The 23,933-nt window shown below is 38.7% G+C and overlaps 2 protein-coding genes across 2 annotated transcripts in view; one reads left to right on the top strand and one right to left on the bottom strand.

Moving 5' to 3' along the window:
- IFT74 (intraflagellar transport 74) overlaps nt 1-1,812 on the bottom strand; it is a 41,958-nt gene extending 40,146 nt beyond the window's left edge. Inside the window, exons 1-3 of the mRNA XM_080637383.1 lie at nt 1,765-1,812; nt 928-1,068; nt 271-406 (exon numbers count right to left, since the gene is read on the bottom strand). Coding sequence (XP_080493509.1) covers nt 271-406; nt 928-1,044 — 253 coding nt within the window. The 5' untranslated portion in view covers nt 1,045-1,068; nt 1,765-1,812. The remainder of the gene's footprint in view (nt 1-270; nt 407-927; nt 1,069-1,764) is intronic.
- Nucleotides 1,813-2,053: 241 nt separating this feature from the next.
- On the top strand, nt 2,054-23,911 carry PLAA (phospholipase A2 activating protein). The gene is made up of 14 exons (XM_080637079.1): nt 2,054-2,245; nt 4,965-5,158; nt 7,361-7,461; nt 7,543-7,663; nt 8,011-8,178; nt 9,189-9,324; nt 9,817-9,986; nt 11,455-11,612; nt 12,529-12,745; nt 13,823-13,891; nt 14,930-15,001; nt 15,842-15,943; nt 17,552-17,716; nt 19,187-23,911. Exons 1-14 carry the CDS (start codon nt 2,097-2,099, stop codon nt 19,744-19,746), a joined length of 2,382 nt encoding a protein of 793 aa, XP_080493205.1. The 5' UTR covers nt 2,054-2,096; the 3' UTR covers nt 19,747-23,911.
- The last annotated feature ends 22 nt before the right edge of the window (nt 23,912-23,933 follow it).

Here is a 23,933-nt window from a genome sequence, read left to right as displayed (position 1 = left end):
GATGGAAGAAGACACAATCTGTCTTCTTCTATGCTTCTGAATGATTTTTAAAGACAGCTCAGGCACAGAAAATCCTTTGTCATCTATGACTGCCAAGAGCTAAGAAAATAATAGGGATGTTTTAATCTTCCTTTCCTTTCTCCTACTCCTATCATTCATAGCTATTCACTCAGCACTTTGTACAGGAATGAAAAAGTTGCCTTTAGAAACCTACATATTCCTTTAAAATGTCTACAGACACCTTGATAGCTACTTTCAGTAAAAAAATACCTTTCATTGCGGTTTTCATTCCACTTAAACCATGTTGAGTCACTGGACGGTCTGCAACTTTAATCTGAGATGATAAGACTCCTCCAGTAGCTGAAGGGCCACCACGAGAAACAGGTCTTGATGTACTAGGAGGCATCTATAAGAAAAGGACCAAATAACCAAACTACAAACCTCCAACACTGAATTATGACTTTATTATCCTTACACAACTGTCACAGCAACTAAAAGCTTCAGTTCGTCTCTATACTGTTCCTGTAGGAATCTTTTAGTATTTACATCTCCTCAGACAAAGCTTCAGTCAAATGTCTGCTGCAAAAGGGTAAGAAATTACTTTTGAACAGCTTTTCATTGTTCCCTCTGTCTGCAACATTAATGCTAACGAGGTCTCCCAGCTGAACTTTAGATGCAAGTGTTCTCTTGACCCCTTTCAGGCAAAATGAGGGAAAAAACCAAAACCAAAAACTCTTTACAATGCTTAAATCTTAAAATTCTTCCTGAGAAACTATCACTCCAGTCACGGTACTAAAAAAAAAACCACCAACAAAACACAACAAAGCAAGCAAACAAACAAACAAAAAACCCCACCAAAATGATAAAAGTCTAAATATATCAAGTTTTCGTGGGTTGTTTTTTTTTTTTTTTTTTTTTTTAACATACCCCTGTTCCTATTGTGGTTGCTGATGGAGTCCTTGATGAAGTGGCAGGCCTTGTGGTCAGCCCTATTCCCGCTCTTGAAGAAGGACGAGCTATTGGAGGTCTGTGACTGCTGGCCATATTTGTTTCTTTTTGAACTTCTCTCTGGAACAATGGATAGAAATACTCCTTTATTTTGCACAAGGTCTTTTAAAAATATCAGGCATCAACTCTATAAAGCTTAATTCTTCCCCCTGTCAAAAGGAGTTTAGTTTTCTTTAAAAATCTGTGAAGCACTTCCTTACTGAGAAAGCACAGTACAAGACAGTGCTCAGAAGGGATCACAGAAGATCCATGAGTAAAGAGAGACAGCAGTGCCTTTTCAGTCCCAAGCGCTGAGTCCTCAGGTGGTACTGTTAAAACAGATGATTCCTCCTAATTCTTGTGGCACTTATTGTTTCGGCATCTGCTAACAGAATTCAAGTGTCTCATGAAATAAACTGGAAGTGAACAGCTGTTGTCAACACCTATCTGGGTTATCTGGGGACAGTCCTTCAGGCATCACCACCACCAACACAAACCCAGAACACACTCCCCCTGACAAATCCTAGCAGCTTTCACCAGCCCCTGAGGAGCAACGCCACGGCCATAGTACATAGAAACAATTATTGAATGGCTGAAGCTGCCAGGTAGTGGCTCAGACGGGCCTGTGAGATGGTGGTACTGTTGGCCGTGACCTAAAAGGGCAGAAGTGCCGCAGTTCCCCCGGGTCGACAAAGACCCTCCCCCAGGCACGCTGAGGGCTTCTGGAGCTACAGAACCTCACGGAGCCGCAGGCGGGCGCGGCCCAGCTCCTCTCACCGGAGTCCCCGGCCGCCATGAACTCTCCACACACCACACCGCTGGTATCGCAGCAACTCCACAACCAAACACCGCCGCGCCACCGCTATCGCGAGATTTAGAGAACTCACGGCGACGGCCGACAGCTTGCCGCTCGAGGAACTACAGCTCCCAGAATGCCCCGTGAAGAAAGTGCAGTGCTGTGCCCTGCGCTGGGGCGCGCTGCCTGCCGGGACATGGAGTCTCCTCCCCCGCCGATGGCTTGCCTGCTGATACTTCTTCCGGCGCGGCGCCCGCCGTTTTCCGTCAGTAGGGGTGGTTGCTGTGTCAGAACGCGTCGGCTGCCTCCAGCCATGGCGAGTGACGGTGGCGCGTACCGGCTTCGCTGCTCCCTGCTGGGGCATGGGCAGGACGTGCGGGGCCTGACCCGCAGCCTGTTTCCGCCGGGCGGTTTCGTGTCCGTTTCCCGGGACCGGACTGCGCGGCTCTGGGCTCTTGACGGGTGAGTGCTGGGCCGCGGCCCTTGTCGACAGAGCCGCCGGCGCTGGGCGGCCGCTGCGGGTTGTGCTGTGCGGAAGAGAGCGGACGTGCGGCTTTGGGAGCCCACTTGCTGGCCCGAGGTCGTGCCCGCTCCTGCGACCCGGCGGGGTCGGCGGGGCTGTGGCGGCGGTATGTGCCTGTGGCGGCGGTGGTGGAAGCATGTTCGCTGGAGATGTCCGGATGGGTTTGTGAATGGCCACGGCGTTGCCGCTCCCACGCCAGGTCGGGTTTGCTCGGGCAATTAACTGAGTGTCGGTGTGTTTAGCGTGTTTTGCAGGCGCTAGTGATGTCTGTGAATCTGTGCGTCTTTTCTCCGGGTGGTATTTATGTTGTTTCCATCTCTTGGTATTCAGTGCCAAAGTAATCCTGCTAAGTAGCAATGTTGCATTTTTGGCAGTAAGGTGATATGCTTTGAGTATTTTTTTAAAGCCTCTTTTCTGGCCCTTGCTGAGCAGACTTTGAACATAGAATATAATATGAATCGTAAAACAAAACAAAACAACACAACCAAAAGAAACCCACAACACCCAACATTCGTTTCTCTTATTTTCACGTTGTACAGGGTTGTCTTCTAGGAGATTTATCTTCTTGAATTCACTCAGTGAATTTTTCAGGATATCACTGTGACCAGAAGAGGTACTGCTGAGCAGTCTGAATAGGACATGGGGATGTGTAGGGCATTGAACACAGGACATACCTCCTTACTAGCCTATAATTCCAAATTGTGAACTGCAGTCTGAATTTGCTAGACATGGATATTATTTCCACTGCTGTCCTGTTGGTGGAGAAGCTGCTACCCGAGCACTCATGCACACGCCATTCAAGGAGTTGCATACACACCACCCGAGACTTTACTGCTGAGACCAGAGTCCCTCTGAGTCATGGATGGCCCTTCCAACTCCTTGCTCACCGCATCTGAACCCCCCCCATCCTTCAAGCTCACTTCAAGGTTCCTTGCAGCAGAGTGTCAGTTTTTTGATTCCAGTGAGAAATAATTTAATGGAGTGGTACAGCTCCGTGCTGGTGCCTCTGGAGAGGGACCTGAGCAAAGAAATCCTGGGCAATTAGACCCTTATGATCTGTGCACCCACCCCTCACGTGCCTTTGTGGTGATTTTTTGTTTTTGTTTGGAGTCTTCTAACACTTTGCAGGACTCTGTCTTCATACAGGCAGACTGTTAACTGTTCTTATTTTATTGAGTCGCAGCTTCTGCTGATGGTGGCAGCCTTCTTGCCTTCTGGTTTGTGCTTCTCGTGCACCTGCTGGAGCGTAGGGCACTAAAAAAGTCCTAGGCCTCGAATAAAAATTACTTAGCAACAACTAAAATATCTGTGTGGTATCAACATTCTTCCCACACAAAAACCAGCGCTGTACCAGATTACTAGGAAAACTAACTGTATTTCAGCCAAAAGCGTATCTGGGGGAAAGTCCAAAGCTTATGACCCAAGGCTTTAGTAAATCTAGCTATTCATGTTAAACCACACAATACCAGAACTCTAAGTGACTCAAACTATTTAAAACTTACTTATTTAAGCTAAATAACTGATATCTCTGAACACTTCCAGTGAAACAGAGATAATTGGCAAATACACCTGAATGCTCACATATGTGTTCAAATTGAGCTTTGTAGCTCTGGAGTTGAGGGAGAGGAACATTAATCTCATTAAAGGTGTCCTCACAAGGGGCAGAACTTGTTAAATTGCTTGGAAACTTACTGCAGGAAAGGAGATCTAATTCCAACCCATAATTTTTGATGGCTGTGTGAGGAAGACGTGAGTAACTTATGCAGAATCATAGCATTGGTGGTTATTATCTCTGCTTTGAAGACTCTGGGATTACAGTAGGCAGGGTTCTGTCAGTAGACAGACTGCTGTATCTTATTTTTGTTTTACAGGAAGATACGTTACCTTCATTTGTTCTCTGTGCCTTCAGCAGAGAAGAAGTTTCAGGATTTAAAAGAGTATCATGATTTCCATACATATTCTAAGCATTTCAAACATTACAGTCTGATATGAGTTTTGTTGTTTGATGGTTTTGTTTTCTTTTTGGAGGGGGATGTGTGAGGGGAAGGAAGAAACAAATGCAGAAAGGAAAAAAAAACCCAAACAAGCAAACCCCACTGCAATCCACAGTTACTCTGTGGGAATAAGTAGGCCTTTTTCCAGTCAGTGCTATAACTGTTGAGGATGGACCATGATGAAGAGATGAGTGCTGCTTGAATCAGTTATAATCTACTTAATTATTAAACATCTACGGTGCTCCTAATTAAGTGCCAGTGATTTGAGAGGCAGTAAACTTCCTTTGTTTAGATACTCTTATATTTTAGGATATGTTGGGATACGTATCTGAGGCTTGAGACAGGAAAAGATTTCAAAAGGCAAACTGTAACTACTTCTGATCAAATTGAACATAGTGTTTGCCAGTAAGCAAAGACAACCAAAACTAAGTCCTTCCAGGCCTGCCATGGAAGCTTTAAATATTGCATAAATGGTTGGAATGCTGGGATATAATTTTCTCTTAAGCTTTTCATTCTTTCTAAGTCATCCAGAGTATTTATTCAGTGCAGTGCAAGCGTAGTTATTAATTCGAGAGCTGGAGTATAATAACACCTGCTGTAATTCAATGCCTCAAATAAGTGCTGTTTCTGTTACAACTCTGAACTGATTATCATTTATGTTTAGTCTTAACAGGGGTTTTACTGAAATCCACTGTATGAGCGGCCACTCAAATTTTGTATCCTGCGTATGCATCATACCTCCAAGTGAACTCTATCCTCGCGGGCTAATTGCAACTGGTGGCAATGATCATAATATTTGCATTTTCACAATTGACAACCCAGCTCCTCTTTACATCCTTAAGGGTCATAAGAACACAGGTATGTAGTAACTTTATTTTGGAGTTTGTTGCATAAAAGTTAGCAAAATTTGTTAGAGAAGAAATTAAATTAAACACTCAATTTTGATTTCTTTAATGTTTAACATAGAAAACTACTTAATTATGGCCTCTGCAAATAGTATTTTATAATCGCAGTTCATGCAGTGATAGTTCATTAGAAGGACTTCTGAGTTTCACTGATGAATGCTCAAGCTTTTACGTGGCAATATACAGAATTGTCTCGAAAACACAGGCTGTCACCTGGTGTGTGATAGCCACTTCACACGCATAACTGAGATGTTTGTTCGTTGTTGATATCTGTGTCTTGAGGATGAAACAGTCTTTAAGGAGTCTTTCCTGATTAGAGATACATTAGCCCTGTTTCTTAAACCATCTACACAAGGCCAAAGCCTTCACCCCTGCTGTCAGTTCTCTTCATTAGTCAGTACTGTTGTTCTTGGGTTATCCTGAAATTTTAGGAGGCACTTGTATTTGTTCAGGCTTTTCCATATAACACAAGTTCCATTTTTTAACTATATGTCTACATGACATAAATCCCATTTTTTAAACTATATGCCTATGATAGGATAACCTTTTTACTTCGAAGTTGCATGATTAAGAAGCAGTAATTTAGCAGTTAAGAGCATTTAATTTAAAATAGTTAAATGAAGAGCAGCTAATTTAGCTCTACATTTATTAAGCTTAATTTTTATGTCAAAGTTGATAGAAGTAGAAAAAGTCAGATTCCTAAATAAATATCTTCTAAAATAAAAGATTTCAATGCCCATTTTTTAACTTAGACAGGGACCTAATATTAATTGGTGCTTTAAATACATAGTAAAGAACAAAATCTCACTGCAGAAATTTCATCTCTCTTTAGTCAGGTCAGTACAACATGTGACATATTAAACCAACTTTGTACACCTTCTTTTGAGCTATATAAAAGAAGATTCAGCAATTTTCATATTAGCGTACCAAGTTTTGCATTTTGTGAGCTGATCTAATACTTAACAGACCTCTGAACTGTCTAATCATTTAATTACTAGGTGTCAAAAATAAACATTTAGAGTCTTGGAGATTTTGAGGTGGGGTTTTTTTTCTGGTTTTTTTTTTTCTTTTCCCATCTGTATTACTGAGTGGCTGTGGAGCCCAGTTCAAAAATACCCTGGACTTTTAAAGACCACTTAAAATGTATTTTTGTATTATAAACCTCCTGGCTTTCTCTGAGAGAATAATGGCCTGTGTAAGGAGCCATGGAATAGCTTATGTACTTTATGAGAAACATGGGATGGATCAATGGTTAAAATATTGTGACACGTTACCTCCAGGGCTGGAAAAAAAAAGCAATGAAGTATTCTAGACATGTTGTGGATTCCACTACAAATGAAGTATTTGTAGCAATTTTTACAGTAATGTAAAACATTATAAAATGTAAAATTACATTAATTGTAAAATTGTATGTTTCAAAGTGGGAGGAAAAATGACCAGGTACTTTTGACAAGTGGCAGGATAGAACACTGTCCAGTTCTCAGTCTGGAGTCAGAGAAGGAAGAAACATAAGGCCATACTTTCCTTCAATGAACAATTAGGTGTACAGGGTACTCTCTGTTTATGACTTAACTCTTTTTGTAAACTTATTAGTAAACCATATTGTCACTGTGGTATCTTCAGTTTTACACTTAATGTATTACTGGAGCATTTGCAGATTAACTTTTTGCAAAGTCTTTAAATGTTGCTGCAGTTTCTTGGTAGCAGTATTTTGTCTTCCAATGAGATGAGCTAAGTATTTTTTGTAAGATCTCTTGCTTTTTTTGAGGAAGGACATAAATTAATTCATCATGTTGGTGAAATCTTGGCTTTCTCTGTAATCTTAAAACTAAACCTTTGCATTAATTCTGTGTCTTGACTAGTTATCTAACTTGCTTGTCAAAATATCAGTCTGAGGAGATCTAATAATAAGAGAAATTTAAAAATATGAATGGGTAAAAGATGTGAAATTTTGTAATCTAACGTGAAGAGATTCTTAAGCACCTGCTTCCTAGGTTACAATGAAACTACAATTCTACTTAATTTTTCCCCAGACTCCTCAAGACTAAATATGCTACTATTACCAAGTAAAGGCCCTTAAATAAATCTTTTTAAACTGCTGGTATATGATTGGTGGCAATGTACTTGTCAGTGCTAATTTGAATCTTGGTTCCAGTTTGCAGCCTTTCATCTGGGAAATTTGGCACATTATTAAGTGGATCATGGGATACAACGGCCAAGGTCTGGTTGAATGACAGATGTATGATGACATTACAGGTATGAAGTTCCTCTACATGAATATAAAGTAGGTACCCTGAATTTGATTCTGACAAGCCTAACAATGTTGTTATTTTGCAGGGTCACACAGCTGCAATATGGGCAGTGATAATACTGCCTGAACAGGGATTAATGTTGACTGGTTCAGCTGACAAAACCATTAAACTGTGGAAGGCAGGCAGATGTGAAAGAACATTCACTGGTAAGCTTTGCTGCAGTTGGTAATTTCATCAGGGTCAAGTGCTAATTTGAAAAATCTGACAAAACCATAGATAGATTGAACAATGTTCAGGCAGGATTTTTAAAGACTCTTCATTTGTATGGCCAGAAATCACATCACTTTTAAAAGAATTAGTTGTGTTTTGTTTTTTTTTTCAGAGACTTATGAGCAATGAATTATTTTCTTTATTTTGTTTATGTTTTTTTTTTTAAACTGCTCCCATAATGAAGATTGATTGTCAGGATTTAGATGTGAGCTAAACGGAAATAGTATACTGCTGCTAATGGAAAGACAAGATGCATTAGAAGTTTTACTTTTATTTTGTAAAGGACATGAAGATTGTGTGAGAGGTTTAGCTATTCTCAGTGAAATGGAATTCCTTTCCTGTGCTAATGATGCTACTGTTCGAAGATGGGAAATCTCTGGCACATGCCTGAATGTGTATTATGGACATACGAATTATATATACAGCATCTCTGTCTTCCCTCAATGCAAAGGTAGGATTATTTTTGTGACTAGAACCCAAAATTCTTCCAAAATGAAATAACAGAGTAGGCATTCTGTAGTTCTGCAGACCTGCCACAACTAAAGAACTTGGGTAGTGTTTACTTTACTTGTTTATTTACAATTATTTCCAATTAATTAAAATTTAATTGTAAAATAATTAAAATTTAATTGTAAATAATTGAAAAAAAAAAATACTATGATTGACTCCAGATCACACCCCTGGCAGAATTGCTCTGGTAGTAGGTGAGATGAAAGGTCCTGGGTTAGGCCGAATTGTAAGAGTTAAGTGAAACTTCAGCCAAGTGATAGGCAAAACTGTCATCCAGTTTGTCACCTGTTTTTGAAGTACATTGTAAGTAGTTTAAGTTAAGAATTTTACGTGTGGGGCTTAATTGTGTTTGTTTTCAGAGTTAGAGCTTTAGAGGTTCAGAGCTAACTGCAGCTGACAGTTGCAGAAGAAATGCAAAGTCAGTGACCTTTGTGTGGTGTATGGGTTTGCTTTTGAACAAGGAAAGTGCATGCATATTGGTGGATGTGCATGTAGTAAATCGGCTATGCCTTGTAATTCCTCATTAAGGTGTTTATAGACTTCTGAGAGTGCTTTATTATTACTGCATGTTTCCTGGAAAAGTGGGCTACCAAAAATCTGAATTTAAAACAAATGCTGAACTATGCAAGTACAGTGCAAGATAAAACAGTGATAGTTACAAACCTTGTCAAAATTCTCTGTTTAAATTCTTGAAAGGAGGAAGTAATCTTGTTTGTCCTGAGCATAATTTCATTCCCTGTCTGGCTGCTTGGGCAGCAAGGTATGCACTTTATTATTTTTTGAGAAGACAGCTATGAGGTGGCTTTCTTTTAGCTCTCTTTTTGCAATTGAAGAAAACCGTAGATAGGTCCTTCAGTGTTCTAATCTTTAGATACCCAGTTGCAGAATGGCATCTAATATCACAGTACACTAAATATATACTTAAAAAAATTTATATTTATTTCTTTTCAGGTTTTGTGACTACTGGAGAGGATAGATCTCTTAGAATCTGGAAGAAAGGGGAATGTGCTCAAACAATCAGACTCCCAGCTCAGTCTGTGTGGTGCTGCTGTGTGTTAGACAATGGTGACATTGTAGTTGGTGCAAGGTATCTGGGTTTTACCATCTGTATTTTTGGATCTAAATCTGCAAGCCCTAGATGAAATCAAAAGCATCACTTTGGATATCAGTTTCATTGATGTTTAAAAATGCAGCCATCAAAGTGTGTATGGGAATTAAATTTAAATGTGCTATACTTCATCCAAAAACTCATTTTTTTTATGTGAATCTCAGAGATAGAGCGAGTTCTTCAGGAATGTGGCAAATTGTGAATAGACTGAGAATGAAATTAAAAGTACTCTATAAAGACCCCTTGTAATAGGTATATCATACCTTGATTTTTAGATTATACTGCAGACAAGGTTACCTGCTTACGTCTTTCTCTGGGTGTTTTTAACGTTAGAGCTAATTTGTTTCATAAAAATAGTTGGATGGGTTAGAAATAGTAGTTTCTTAAGACATAAAAGTCACTATTAGAATGTATGTATTAATTTTCACATTTAAAATAGTATTTCTATTTGAATCTTCTCTCTCCATTCAGTGATGGAATTATAAGAGTGTTTACAGAGTCTTTGGAACGTACAGCAAGTGCTGAGGAGATTCAGGCTTTTGAATATGAGCTTTCTCAAGCATCTATTGACCCTAAAACTGGTGATTTGGGAGATATTAATGCTGATGACCTTCCTGGAAGAGAACATCTCAAGGATCCTGGTAAGTTCATATATTTATGTTAGAGATGCCTCCAAATCTTGGTTCTGAGATACGGAAACTTCACATAGTTTCAAAAATTAAGGCTTTGATCACTTTCATTAAAATTGCTGGAGAAAAAGTTTAATTCCGCTCTACTATTCTTTCATTGATTCTTTGGAGGAAAGACTGTAGTTTAATTATATTTATTTTTGTAGACTAAAACAGCAAAAAATACTTCTTTTATGGGATAATTTAGAAAAAAGTGGAACTTGGGATGCTGCAATGCCTTTGATATGTTTTGGGTTCGTTATGCCAGCCATGCCAGTAGTATATGAGGCAGTTATGTAATTTGCAAAAGGACTACTGAATGTGGAAACTTTTTCCTAAACAAAAAGTAAATGCAAATTTTCTGCTTTAGCTTTCAGCTTGAAAAACAGTCCCGATTGACTCGGGTCATGCTTTCTGGGTAGTTCGGAGATTACTGAGAATACAGTGGAAGCAGCAGTAGCTAAGTTTACTCGTAAATACACAAATACTTTTTCCCAACGCAGAGTAAGCAGTGACCTCAGGTCTTGACTCTGGTCAGCAAGTGGCATAAGTCTTAGTCATATGCTTTCTGTCTTGTTCAGACCATGGGTGACGCACTTTTCTTAATTATCATTTCCCTGGAAAATAGGTAAACTTTTGAAATACTTGACTTGGATTGCTTTTGCAATTTATTTTGGTGGCAGATACCATCACTAATAACTGTAAAAGGATGTTGTCAATGTTTTTGCTATTCTTGCGACACGTAGTATTGTGCCAGTTTTGGTTGAGGTAGAGTTAATTTTCTCAATAGAAGCTGGAAACAGTGCTGATAATTTGGGGGTGTTTTCTTTGATGCTGAGCAATGCTCATACAGAGTCAAGGCCTTTTCTGCTTCTCACCCCATGATTGAGGAGGCTTGGGGTGCACCAGAAGCTGGGAAAGGGGACACAGGTGGGACAGCTGACCCCAACTGGCCTAAGGGATATTCCCTATCATATGATTCCATGCTCAGCATTTCAAGCTGGGAGAAGAAAGAGGAAGGGAGGAGGGGAGATGGATTTCAAAGCAATGGCATTTTGTCTTCCCAAGTCTCCATTACTTATGATGGACCCCTGCTTTCCTGGAGATGGCTGAACACCTGCCTGCCCATGGGAAGTGGTGAATGAATTCCTTGTTCTGCTTTGCTTGTGTATATGGCTTTTGCTTTACCAATTAAACTGCATTTCAACCCAGAAGTTTTCTCACTTTTATCTTCCAATTCTCTCTCTGTCCCACTTGAGGAGAGTGAGTGAGCAGCTGGTATTAAACCACAAGTATCTTGTTAGTTCCTTTGTTGCGTCTTGAGATGTTGGTGAACTATCTTTTCGTCTTTAGATTTGAGCAGTATTTGAAGATGTTTTTATCTCCTAAAGTAAATCATGTTCTTGAATTTGTTCAAAGTCTTAAACACTTCTGTCTACAGGAACAAGAGATGGACAGACAAGGCTTATTGAAGATAATGGGAAAGTAGAAGCTTATCAGTGGAGTGTTAGTGAAGGAAGATGGATAAAGATTGGTGATGTTGTTGGTTCTTCTGGAGCCACACAACAAACATCTGGAAAAGTTTTATTTGAAGGAAAGGTATAATGCAAACTTTAATTGCTTTTATTTCTTCCTAAGTAAAATGCTTAATTTCCCATTAAAAATTATTCTAGTATTTGCTTAAATTAAATATAATCTAGAAAATAAGTATTTGTTGGTACTTTTTGTCTTTTTTGATCTATTAAAACTCAGAGGTGTAATTGGGTACTGCTTCATATGTTACTTTTGAAACAGTGGAGAGGAATTATTTTGGAAATAGGTAAACTGTTAGTACAGAAATTACCAAGTTCTCTAACACTTATTGCTAACACCCTGAGAAGTTAGTTTTAACTTCCTTTCTAGAGGAAGTGAATTGTACAATTTATAATGGAAAGCTTACATAAAATATTAGGCACCAGGCTTTCTTGCCCCTTTTCTATAGTAACTTTTGAGCCTAAACACAGGTAAGCTGAAAAATGTTTCCTTTACTGAAATATACACAGAAAAGTCTTGTCTAGTGCCACCACAGAAGGAAAGCCTTTGAGATACTACTTTCTCTCAGGCTTTAAAGAAATCTTAAGAATTTGTTATTTTCAAGTATTAGAAGCATGCTTTTAATACTGAAGTTTTATGAGGCATCTGACTGCCCTGTAGCTTTGCAGGCAGGCAGAGCTGTTCATGACAGTTACTTGATGTATCTGTTATTTTGTAATATATATCTGCATACGCATTATTGTGCTATATTGTTCTACTCTGCTCTTCTTGAGACAGAGAATTCTGCAAAACACAGGATATGGTTTCGGTACTTTTTAATTGCAGCCCAGGTAGGAGAGTATTATTGCTACAATCTGCAAGTAGCAGGGTTAAAGTTTTTAGGCTTATAACCTGGTTGATTATTGGTCTGTGTTTGATACATGCTTATGTAATAACTGCTGACAAACTTCTGTTTTAATTTTTATTCTTATTCTGCTTAAAGGAGTATGACTATGTTTTCACTATTGATGTAAATGAAAGTGGGCCTTCCTACAAACTGCCATATAACATCACTGATGATCCTTGGCTGACTGCATACAACTTCCTGCAAAAGAATGATCTAAATCCTATGTTTCTGGATCAGGTGGCCAAGTTTATTATGGACAACACTAAGGGACAAACACTGAGTACAAGTTCTGAATTTTCTGATCCATTTACAGGTAAAAATTTTAAATTTGAATGATGACATCAGTCGCTTCTCACAGTTTTGTGTCATCAGCAAACTTGCTGAGGGTGCATGCTGCCCCATCATCCAGATCATTAGTGAAGATATTGAACAGGACTGGATGTAGTACTGACACTTAGAGTGCATCACCAGTGTCTGGCCTCCAGCTAGATACTGTACCACTCATTACCACCGACTGGGCCTTGCTCTTCAGTCAGTTTTCAATCCACCCCACTGTCTGCTCAGGCAGATTGCAGTGTCATAGCTCTTGAGCTTCTTGTACGGTACTGTCTTGTCTTCAGATGACTGAGGGCAAGGCCCAGATAGATCTGACAAGACAAATATGAAAACTTGGCAAATTTCTGAAGTATTTGTCAGAACAAATCTTGAAAAAATTAGTAATCAAGCCAGTTGTATTTTTTCAGTCTAGTCTTTTTTTTTTTTGTTCAGTGGGAGAAAGCACCAATTTTCATAGTAGTCTTAAGAAGTGGCCAGGTGCTGTTAAGCCAGTTCATAATATACAAAAATGTAGCTAGAGAATGAAGTGAAACTGAGTGAAATACATAAATTACCCTTTTCCAGGCAAGAACAAGTTAATTACTCATGAACTGAATCAGTTAATTAATTATATCCTGCTTATCATATTTACAAAATAAACCACTTGTTTCAACTAGTTTCACAAAGAAGAAGTTAGGAATAAAATGTCATCACAATAACTGAGCTAAATCTCTTTTCTTGTAATGAGCTAGAAATAAGAATAAAGGCAAACTAGATGCAGATGTAACTCACGGAGCTGCAGTCATCTGAACTTACATATTTTGATTTGGCTGTATCCAAAAGTGTAATATATATGCTCCAGAAAACAGATTTCTGACCCTCAAATAATTAGGAAGAATTTCCTCAAAATCAGGGAGCTTTTATGTGGATAAGATCAGATTTCTTATAATACCACAATAAACAGTAAGATTTATTTGTTCAGCTGAATTTTTGAGCTGCTTCTGTCTGAAAACTATTGACATTTTAATAACATCAAACTGTATAGCAGTCATCGCTTTTCTTACTGTTTCACTAGGTGCTGGACGTTACGTTCCAGGCTCTTCATCTAGATCAAGTACAGTACCTGGGGCAGATCCATTTACAGGTAACGTAAAATCGTAATCTGTCTTGCGTGCATTTATGATACGTTTGTTATGGTGTTCAGTTGCATTCAGTGTTCGACTCCAGATGACTATTTCTTGCAGTCCTCCATTTGGGGCAGTGATTTGGGACAGACCAATAAGGTGGACATGGACCCTGCCACTGTCAAAATATGTCCAGATCTGTTTGCCAGAGGGCAGCCTTCTGCTGTCTGGTCTGCCTCATGTTGTTCTGTCCTCTACAGCAGAGGAGTAAGGTCTTAAACCTTGTGTTTTGTCAAACTCTTATATGCATGGCCAACATGGGAATGGGTATATTCACCAAAGTACTTTTTTTTTCCTTATTATTCCTTCTTTTCCTTCTGTAGTTTCCACCCTATATTTTAGATTCGAACCCTCCCTGGTATAGCTAACTTAATGACCTCCTCACTAGTTCAGCAAACCGATTGGAAAAGACATTCCAGCTCTGCATTGTCAGACTTATCTCATCCTTGATAAGTAGCTCTTGCTCCTCAAAGATGTCCTGTAGTCTATAGATGCCCCATATTGACAGTCTTTCTCTGTTCCTATTCTACTGTGGTCCCCATCTGTCTTTCTTCCCTGGCTTTGCGTGGCTCAGGCTGTGGTCTCTGCAGATGCAAAGACCCTTCAGTTCCTTCACCAGAGGCCCCAATGCCAGAGTCCACCTCCCCTTGGAGAGGGAAGCCAGGCTTGGGCAGCCAGTGCCCTCCCCCTTGAAGCTTGACATGTATAAGGTATTGCTGTGATGAGGGTCTTGGCACCAGTGGGTGCCATAAACCATGCCAGAATGTCTCCCAGCTGTGGGTCATTCAGCTTGGAATGGCATTGTTACCTCCAGCACCACCCTTACATATAGGCATAGATTTAATCCTTAATTTTAGGAATTGCGAAGACTTGTTTTTAACTCCTCTAGTGCAAAATAACACCTTTAATAGTGATGGTTGAAAAGTAGTAAATAAGTACAAGTATACATTACCTTTTCACCAGTGGTAGTGTTTAAAAAGCCTGATGTCTCTGTTCAGGTGCTGGTCGCTATGTTCCTGGTTCGGCATCAAATGAAGTAGCTCCAGTGGGTGGGGTTGATCCATATACAGGTAAGAAATGATGCCTGCTAATGAAAAGCATCCCTGATCTTTTGCTTTGTTTTTTTTCTGTTGACATGGATTCTGTATTGATGAAAATTTATACTTAATTTAAAATAATAAGCAGATCGAAGCTGCTTTTACTCTGGAAATTACTCAGAAAATAGGGATAATAGCCTTCCTTTATATGCAGGTATCATGCACAGGTTTAAAATGTATGATAGTAGTCTGGGTTTGAGAGTATTTGTGGTTTCCTAATAGGTTGTTGGTCAAAGAAACTGTATATGTAGTTCATGGAAATTATACAATATCAGCCACTAAATCACTTGTGATTCTTGGAAATCATTATGGGTCATAATTAAAGGTTTTTATTACTCTTTTTCTAAAGAGATTTCAGGCTACTATTGCATATGACATAACTTGGTCATATATATCAGAAGATACACAGATAAAAATTTGCCTATTCATTATGATAGTAATCAAAGGATAAGATTTCAGGGGCAGAAGGGATCTTTTCTCTAAAATGAAGCTTGCCATTTTCATGTCTTAAGTGCAATATCCATTCCTATGAAAGACTCCGCATTTAACTCTTGTAATTGAGAAACCACTGTTACTAATTTGCACTCATATAGTAAATTTTTACACAAGGGAAGAAAATTTGTAATGGTATTGCTTTAAATTTTAACTGTTGAAAAATAATGTAAGGAATGACAGCTATTTGCATAAGCATTCAATTTTTTTAAAAGGTGTTTCTTCTGGGTAGTGTTACTCAGGAGAGGCTTGCTGATAGGATATTGTTCTGTCTCAGACGCTTTGGTACACTGTTGAACTTTTTGGGTTTTCTTTATGTAGGAATGGGCGCCTACCAGTCATCTGAAGCTAAAGTTGAAAATATTTATTTTCCAAAAAAGGATGCTGTCACCTTTGACAAGGCCAATCCTTCACAGATATTGGGTCAGTGTTTTAATTCCAATGATGGTTTTATTTTTCATCTATTTGGAAGTGACTTTACTTTTGATTTTTTCAAAAAGCTAGTTGGTCTCCAATAGCTTTCCTACTATTTCTTGGTTTTGACCTTTTAAAATTGCATTCATCACTTGAATGGTGCATGTATTTGGAGGATTAGGAATATGACTGAATTTCACGAGAACTCTACCTAATGCAGAATATCATTTCTTCCCCACCTTGGCTTATATCTGCTGTCGTTTGGCATCTAATTTTATTAAGCTGGTATATTTGAACTGCTGGGTATGCAGGTCTTGTACAATTCCTTCCTGATTTTGCTCATGGTTCACCAGATAGCTGTATAATGTAATCTGTGAAGTGCCGAAGTATGTCATTTTACACTTTCACGGGTTGCAGTGTTCATTTCTATATTTAAAAGGAACACTACATAACAGGAAAACAGTATACAATATTTAGTAACTATTCATGTTTGATAAAAGCTATTGGCTTCGTTTTCAGTCTCTTCTGAGGGTTCATTTCTATTCTATCTCTTCCTCTATATTTTCTGTAAATGTTCTACATAATCTCTACCCTAGTTGTCACCAGTTTCCTTCAGTATGTTTCTTTAGAGTGCCTTAGTACATTTAAGGGTTTTGTAAAACTAGCTTGTATTCATAATATACCTGCTACGTACTAATGTGGTGCTGCCTGCTTGTGTGTTTATTGACATGGCCCTCATGAATTCTGGAAGAATCATGATTTGGAGGTGCTTAATGCTAGATCTATTTCAAGCAAAATGTTGTATATTAAAATATTTTTTCCAATACTGTTTAAAATTACTTTGAAATTTGAATATAGGACATAGTGCAATCATATTTTGCTTTTGGCACCTAAATTAAGTAAAAATACAGAAACTCTGATTACACTAAGAACATACAGTTTTGTCTAAAAATTGAAAAGATCAAAAAGTAATCACATTTCAGTTATGAAAACTACTGGTGCTGTGATTCTATTCTGCATTTTTGCCAGTATATAGGCTAAGATGTGAATTCTGAATACTTTGCAGTATATTACAAGGATGCTGGGAGGGGGCTATTCATCAGGGACTGTAGTGACAGGACAAGGGGTAATGGGTTCAAACTTAAACAAGGGAAGTTTAGATTGGATATAAGGAAGAAATTCTTTACTGAGAGGGTGGTGAGGCACTGGAATGGGTTGCCCAGGGAGGCTGTGAATGCTCCATCCTTGGCAGTGTTCAAGGCCAGGTTGGATGAGGCCTTGGGTGACATGGTTTAGTGTGGGGTGTCCCTGCCCGTGGCAGGGGGGTTGGAACTAGATGATCTTAAGGTCTTTTCCAACCCTAACTATTCTATGATTCTATGATTAGAGAGGCTTAATTGTTGCAATCATTGTGATGATTAAAACTTGAAATGAGGAAATAACAAAACTGGGAGAAGTAATGTTTAAAAATCTCACCCGCAGCCCCGCCCCCGCCAAAGAAACCAAATTACAGTAGTTGCAACTTGTTTGTAAAATGTTTATGTGGTGTTTAATTCAAGATCTGAATTTGTGAAGTTCTAATTTCAGAGACCCATGCTTATTCTATTGGTCTTTCAGGCAAATTAAAGGAACTTAACAGCAGTGCAACTGAAGAGCATAAGCTTACAGAAGATGACTTGATAATTCTAGAAAAGTTGTTGTCTGCAACATGCAACACCTCTGCAGAAACACCTACAGCGCAGCAACTTCAGACTTTATGGAGAGCAGTTAACTGGCCAGAAGGTAGATACTTATGATTATTTTTTGTACCATCATCTCATCAATAGTTGATCATCAATACTATGAACTAGAAGTCCCACTATGCTGGCTGTTGCAAAAAGGCTTCCTAAATAGAAACCAGAAGATGGTAAACAGATGTTAATAGCACTGATAATGCAGTGGCACCAGTTGCAAAATTGGTAACTGGTCAGGTTTTGCTGTTGGCACAATAGTAAACATAAAGCAGAAAGTTGATATAACATAAGGTATGGTTATTTCATTAGCAGGAGCATCCTCGAGAAAGAAGTGAGAATCTTGTTTGAAATAGAGCAAGCAAGTGTGAGGTTGGAGTCCTAAATTATCAAATGAGAGATGAAATTTATGGAGATAAATTACTTAAAAAAAAAATAATCTCAAAAGTATCTCCTGTTTAATATGGTAGAAAAGAAGCTAGGTTATGTGGTCAGAACTGCATTAGTGAAATGACATTCTGAATGAATAGAAGTGAAGGTGATAGAATTTCATTTGATAACATAGAGTTATCAGCACTGATGTATTGGAAAGGCTGTTTCAGTTGTTAGGGCACATTTGGAAAAATGGATACATTGCATGTACAAATATCAAAACATCCAGTTGAACTGCTTTCTTGAAATTGCAGTTCAAGATTTATTAATGGGAAAATTATTCTGCTGTTAAAAATTCGTGTTCATTATATAACATCACTTAAACTATGTTTTGCATACCTGCTGATGGCTAATGTATTTATACCTTCCAGACTCTTTGCATTGTATAAAGCATTAAATCTCAAGATTCTGCATGTCTGCAGGGAAAACTGCCCAGTAGCTAGCTAAGCAGGTTCAGCTTTGATTTGGTTATAAGCACAGGATACCAATAGCAGACCCAAGAAGCAGATATATTTGAAATTTGGGTAAGTGGTGGGAACAAACTCTTGAGTTCCACTTCCTTACAATGATTTCCAGCTGACCAGCTGAGAACATCTTTTTACTGTTGTTAGTTTTCTTTGCAAACTATAACTGAGAGCTGAAGGTCTAATTTTCTTTTTTTCTCAATTTTCTTTCTGTAAGCAGTTTTGTAGCTATACCAAACTGCAAGATACAGAATGAGGACAAAAGGAGATGCTGCCTATGTAGGGGTGTTAAGTCACTGAGAAGCTTTCAGAGATGTTTTGGATTAGTTAACCGTATTTTGTGTTTGCCTTCAGTGTTATCAATTAGTTTTTAGGATTTTAAAACTTTTGCAAAGCACTGTGTTTATCCTAAATTAAGGAGCCTTGTCTTTTTGTGATTAATGGAAGTTTTACTAGAATGGGTTTGTCAGTACTTCCCTTTATTTCAAACAGCTGCTTTTTTTCTGCATGAAACTGTTATTGTTTGTTCCCAAAGCTAGGGATTTAAGAAAGTCTGTATCTGAAAGAAAATCAGCAGCACATTTGTACAATATTAATACTAAAACATTTTTTGTTTTGTTTCTTAGATATTGTCTTTCCAGCCCTAGACATTCTTAGATTGTCTGTCAGGCATCCCACTGTGAATGAGAACTTCTGCAGTGAAAAGGATCACGTACATCTTGCCATCCTCCTTAAATTTCTGAACCCTAAAGGAAAGCAAGCAAACCAGCTGTTGGCACTTAGAGCTCTTTGCAATTGTTTTGTCAGCCAGGCAGGCCAGAAGCTCATGATGGAACACAGGGGTGAAATAATGACACAAGCAATAGAAACAAAATCAGGCAATAAGAACATCCACATTGCACTTGCCACACTGACACTGAACTATGCTGTGTGTTTACATAAAGACAACAACATTGAGGGCAAAGCTCAGTGTTTATCAGTAATCAGCACAGTTATGGAAGTTGTTCAAGATCTTGAAGCTGTTTTTAGACTGCTTGTGGCTCTTGGGACGCTAATCAGTGATGATACAAATGCTGTGCAATTAGCTAGGGCTCTTGGAGTTGACTCTCAAGTAAAAAAGTATGCCTCTGTATCAGAACCGGCTAAAGTAAAGGAATGCTGTAGGTTTGTGCTTAATCTGCTATAATTGTTTTTCTTTGCACTTGGGAGACACTGTATGCAGAAAAAAGATGCTTTTGTTCATATTTTGTGACAAACTACAATTGAGAAAACACTGGGGATGAATTACACTTGGTTTGTTGCAAGACACAAAGCAAATAAAACTTTTTACACTGTTTGTCATTTGACTGCTTTTCTGAGGTTTGTAGTGCACAGGATCTTCACAGGAAGTCCTTTTGATGTAGCTCAGATAAAAATAGATCACCAAGAAGTCAGACAATCTTGCTATTAAAGGTTATCTAGATGGCAATGTAGGAAAAGGCTGTGATTCAGTGACCATCAACTCCCAGCACCCACCTCAGGAATATTTCTGCTTTTCAGCAAGAGCCTCTTTCTTGACTTTCTTTTTTTCTTTTTTGGCCAGGGGATACGGGGCTCTGAGAACTGTTCAGTAGCGCTTTTCGCATACTTACCAGTTAACAGTGGTTAATATTAATCCTGGTCAAATATTCTGCTAAGGAAATGACATTTATCTCATTATGCATCTGCTTTTTTCCACTTCCTTTTTGAAACCGAGCTCCTTTATGGCTCTTTAACCTAGAACTAGGTGACTTTTTGAGGGGTGGAATCTTTAATTGTCATGTAGATGTTGCACTTCACTGATAAAGTGAGTATCTTGTAGCTTGTAAAATGGCTTGAACTTCTACAATAGCTTTTAACTTCTAATGACAGGGATACTCCACCTTTTGATAGCAAGTATCTCATCCCAAAGCATGTTACATAATAGGTGATTAAAATAAAATAAATAAAAACTAATTTTTGGGAGAGAAATTCAGGTGCAGAGAATGCACTGAAGAGCAGAAACTGGAAGAGACTTCCTAGAGGTGGTTGATACCCCAGGCCTGTCCCTGTTTAATGGGCATTTAGAAAATGCCCTCAATTTTAGCTTTAACAGCATTAACTTTTGGTCAGCTCTGAAGTGGTCAGGCAGTTGACTAGATGATCATTATAAGGCCCTTAGAACTCAAATATTCTAAACTGTACAAATGTAAAGTCAAATTTTATGAAGTAGCTTTAACATAGTAACTGTGGAGACTGTGAAAAGGGAAAATAACATTTTACAGCTATTTGAGCAGATCAAGATGTTCAGCTCAAAAGGGGGATATGATTTCCTACAAATGTTACACTGGTTTAGAATTAAGATGCAATGAAGATGGTCAATATTCAAGGTACATTTTCCATTTGACTAATAGAGTGGAAAACATGAAAAAAAAAGGCAAGCTTTTCAGACACACGAGCTCTTTCTCACAATACCTGTCTGCCTCATTTGTGCTAGGTGTGAAGGATTATGTAACCAAGAGCTCTAAGTTTTTTTGCTCCATCCAGTGAACTGTGAGTTACTTCCAGCAGACCTTGTTTCTTGGACACTTAGTTGCACACTTGTAGTGTTACAATTCTGATAGATTTTCAGACACATATCCTCACAGTCTTGATTACAGCTTTAGGCACAGGCTGTCTCATTTAGTGCATCACAGGTTCATGTATAAGGCAGTCCAAAAGATTAGTCATGATTTACAGTGCTAAACAATAGATCAACCTTTTCTTGGGAAAATATCTAAGAGGCTATCTTTAGGAAACATGTCTGTGAAATGATGTGCCTGTCTATTGAATTTTGGTTGCCTATTATATAATTGTTCTTGAAGCCTAGTTTTTTTTAATGTGATTTTCAACTGTGTTTGTAGACATGCTATTTTGAGAAATTTATACTCAACTAACATTTTAGTCTTATTACTGTGGGATTGCTGTGTTACAGATTACCTCTTTACGTGAAAATTGTCATGAATTTTCCCAGACCAAAAATCAATGTTTGTGTTAATAAATACATTTTGGCAACTCTAAGAAATGGTACATTAAGAGGTACTACAAAATTAATTTCAAATTGCAGGGAGATGATGGGGCACAGCAACAAATCCTTCATCTGGGGATTTCAGTATTGTGTTAGGTAAGATACACAAATCAGGCCAGAAACATTTGAATAGAAGGACAGCTGCTACTACAGGGTACTGTGGTACCTGACCATTCCGTGGTTTAGCGCTGTCTGAGGAAACAGAGTGGGAGTCATTGGATTCCATTCCTGTGGGAATTGTTGGACTGTCTCCACAGAGACATGCAGTAGCAGCCTAGGCTGTTAATGAGAAAAAAAAAAAAAAGTTGCAGTACACACCAAGATCTTACAGTATGTTGTAACATCTTACAACAAGGTTTTTTGGTTTGTTTGTTTTGTTGGTTTGCTGAGGTTTTTTATTGACACAGAAGCGTGGTGGTGGTCTTACACTTTCATGTGTTTGTGCAGCTTTCAGTGAAGATTTTCCCAAGCTAGTAAAACTCAGTACGTGCTAACACAGGTTGAATGCAAAAATGGGAGAACCTCACATCTTTTACAGAGCAGAGTACCTTTTTTTTTTTCTGTGTTTAGATGTATAACTAAATGTCCTCTTTTTGTCAGCATTCCCTTGACAATAAGTAACTGGTACTGCTCTTGTTTTAAATTACACTCTTCTAAAACTCCTCTGTGGTACAGGTGAGGATGCATGTACATGAACACACACATATATATGTGTACTACACGGTCTGCTGCTGAGGTCACTAACAAGTAGAAGACCTTAAGGATGTCATCAGGGTGAAATTCCTGTTTCGGTGGAAGGATATTAAATCTATGGTTAGGAAGCGTGCCAGAGAAGAGGTCCATGGTATACATAGTATACAATATTTTGAGGACACTGAAAACAATTATGTGCCTAGCACAGAACTCAGCTGGCTTTCTATCCACAGCATTAAACCTCAAATAGCTTGTTCTGTGTACTAAGTGCTCCTGATGTGATTCATCAGGAGAACAGTAAAAGTATGTTTGAGGGATTTCAAGAGCCCCTTGGTGAGAAATTGTGTCTTCTGCTGTGAATTCAAAGCTTCTCAGAAGATGATATAATCATTAGTTTGGCATCTTTTTCCAAGCTAGAATGAAAGCTCTTAGAAAGAACAGCAAATAACATGTAGTAGCACTTTACATTAAACCTTTCTCAATAGGCCTGCCTTAGGTTGTATGAAAGGGAAGTACTCGGGATCTGCTTAGACCATCACTCATCATACAATATGAAATGTCTTACTAGGGAACTGAATGAGAACTCAAAGCTGACTTAGGTGACCACCAGTCACTGTACTTGCCAAAACTAATGGAGACTACAGACACATAACTGTGGATATATAAATTACAAGATTTCCGTAATTATGTTTATTTTGATGGACCTTGCTCTCCCTAAGGTCTGATCTTAAGCAGACTTAAAAACTACTCAGTCATGCTCAGGTTGCAGGCAGAAATGGACTAACTTCAGTCTGCAAACCTATTTTATTAAAAGCATTAAACTATACATTCATGAATTGCTGGATTCAGTCACTCCTCTATAATGTAATACTCTAAATTAATCCACTAGAGTAGTACTGTAGATCAGTACTAAAGAGGTAACTAAATGATTTAGGAGATGTTACAACCTGCTGGTTCCAATTCTGTGAGGTTCTTTGTTTAAAAATATTTAATTAAGCAGTCTTAGCTTAAGTTGGTAAGTTACTCTATCCTGTGATCATTTTCCTTTTTTTTTTTCTTCACTCTCCTTTAAAGTATCAATAAATCTTAAGTCTCAAAACAGCAGACATTTCTCAGCTTTTAATAATGTGTACCGAATAGACTGTGAAATTAAATGTTCAGCAGCAAGATTACAGAGTCATGGAACGATTTGGGTTGGGAGGGACCTTAAAGATCTTCTAGTTCCAACCCGCCTGTCACAGGCAGGGACACCTTCCACTAGACCAGGTTGCTCAAAGCCCCGTTCAACCTGGCCTTGCATATAGAACTGTATAAATATATATATATATGTATATATATTTGACGGCAACTGTAGCTAAAGAGAGGAGTGAGAACCTGTGAAAGCAAAAGCCCTGCGGACACCAAGGTCAGTGGAGAAGGAGGGCAGGAGGTGTTCCAGGTGCCAGAGCAGAGATTCCCCTGCAGCCCGTGGTGCAGACCATGCTGAGGCTGCTGAGCCCCTGCAGCTCATGGAGGTCCCATGGAGATTAAACAGTACCTACGAAGGGTCAAAGATACTTCTGTAAACGGCTGGCCTGCCTACGTTTGCGAACAGTTGTATCCCCACCTCGCTACTC

The sequence above is a fragment of the Psittacula echo genome (assembly GCF_963264785.1).
Source record: "Psittacula echo genome assembly, chromosome: Z".
Taxonomy (NCBI): Eukaryota; Metazoa; Chordata; class Aves; order Psittaciformes; family Psittacidae; genus Psittacula; species Psittacula echo.
This window is presented reverse-complemented; position numbering and strand designations above follow the sequence as displayed.

What these genes read in the sequence shown, in the direction of transcription:
- PLAA (XM_080637079.1), top strand. Translation starts at nt 2,097, where the DNA reads ATGGCGAGTGACGGTGGCGCGTACCGGCTTCGCTGCTCCCTGCTGGGG. An exon ending in ATTTTCTGATCCATTTACAG is followed by an intron (nt 12,746 to 13,822) that starts GTAAAAATTTTA and finishes CTGTTTCACTAG; the next exon opens with GTGCTGGACGTTACGTTCCA. An exon ending in TGGGGCAGATCCATTTACAG is followed by an intron (nt 13,892 to 14,929) that starts GTAACGTAAAAT and finishes GTCTCTGTTCAG; the next exon opens with GTGCTGGTCGCTATGTTCCT.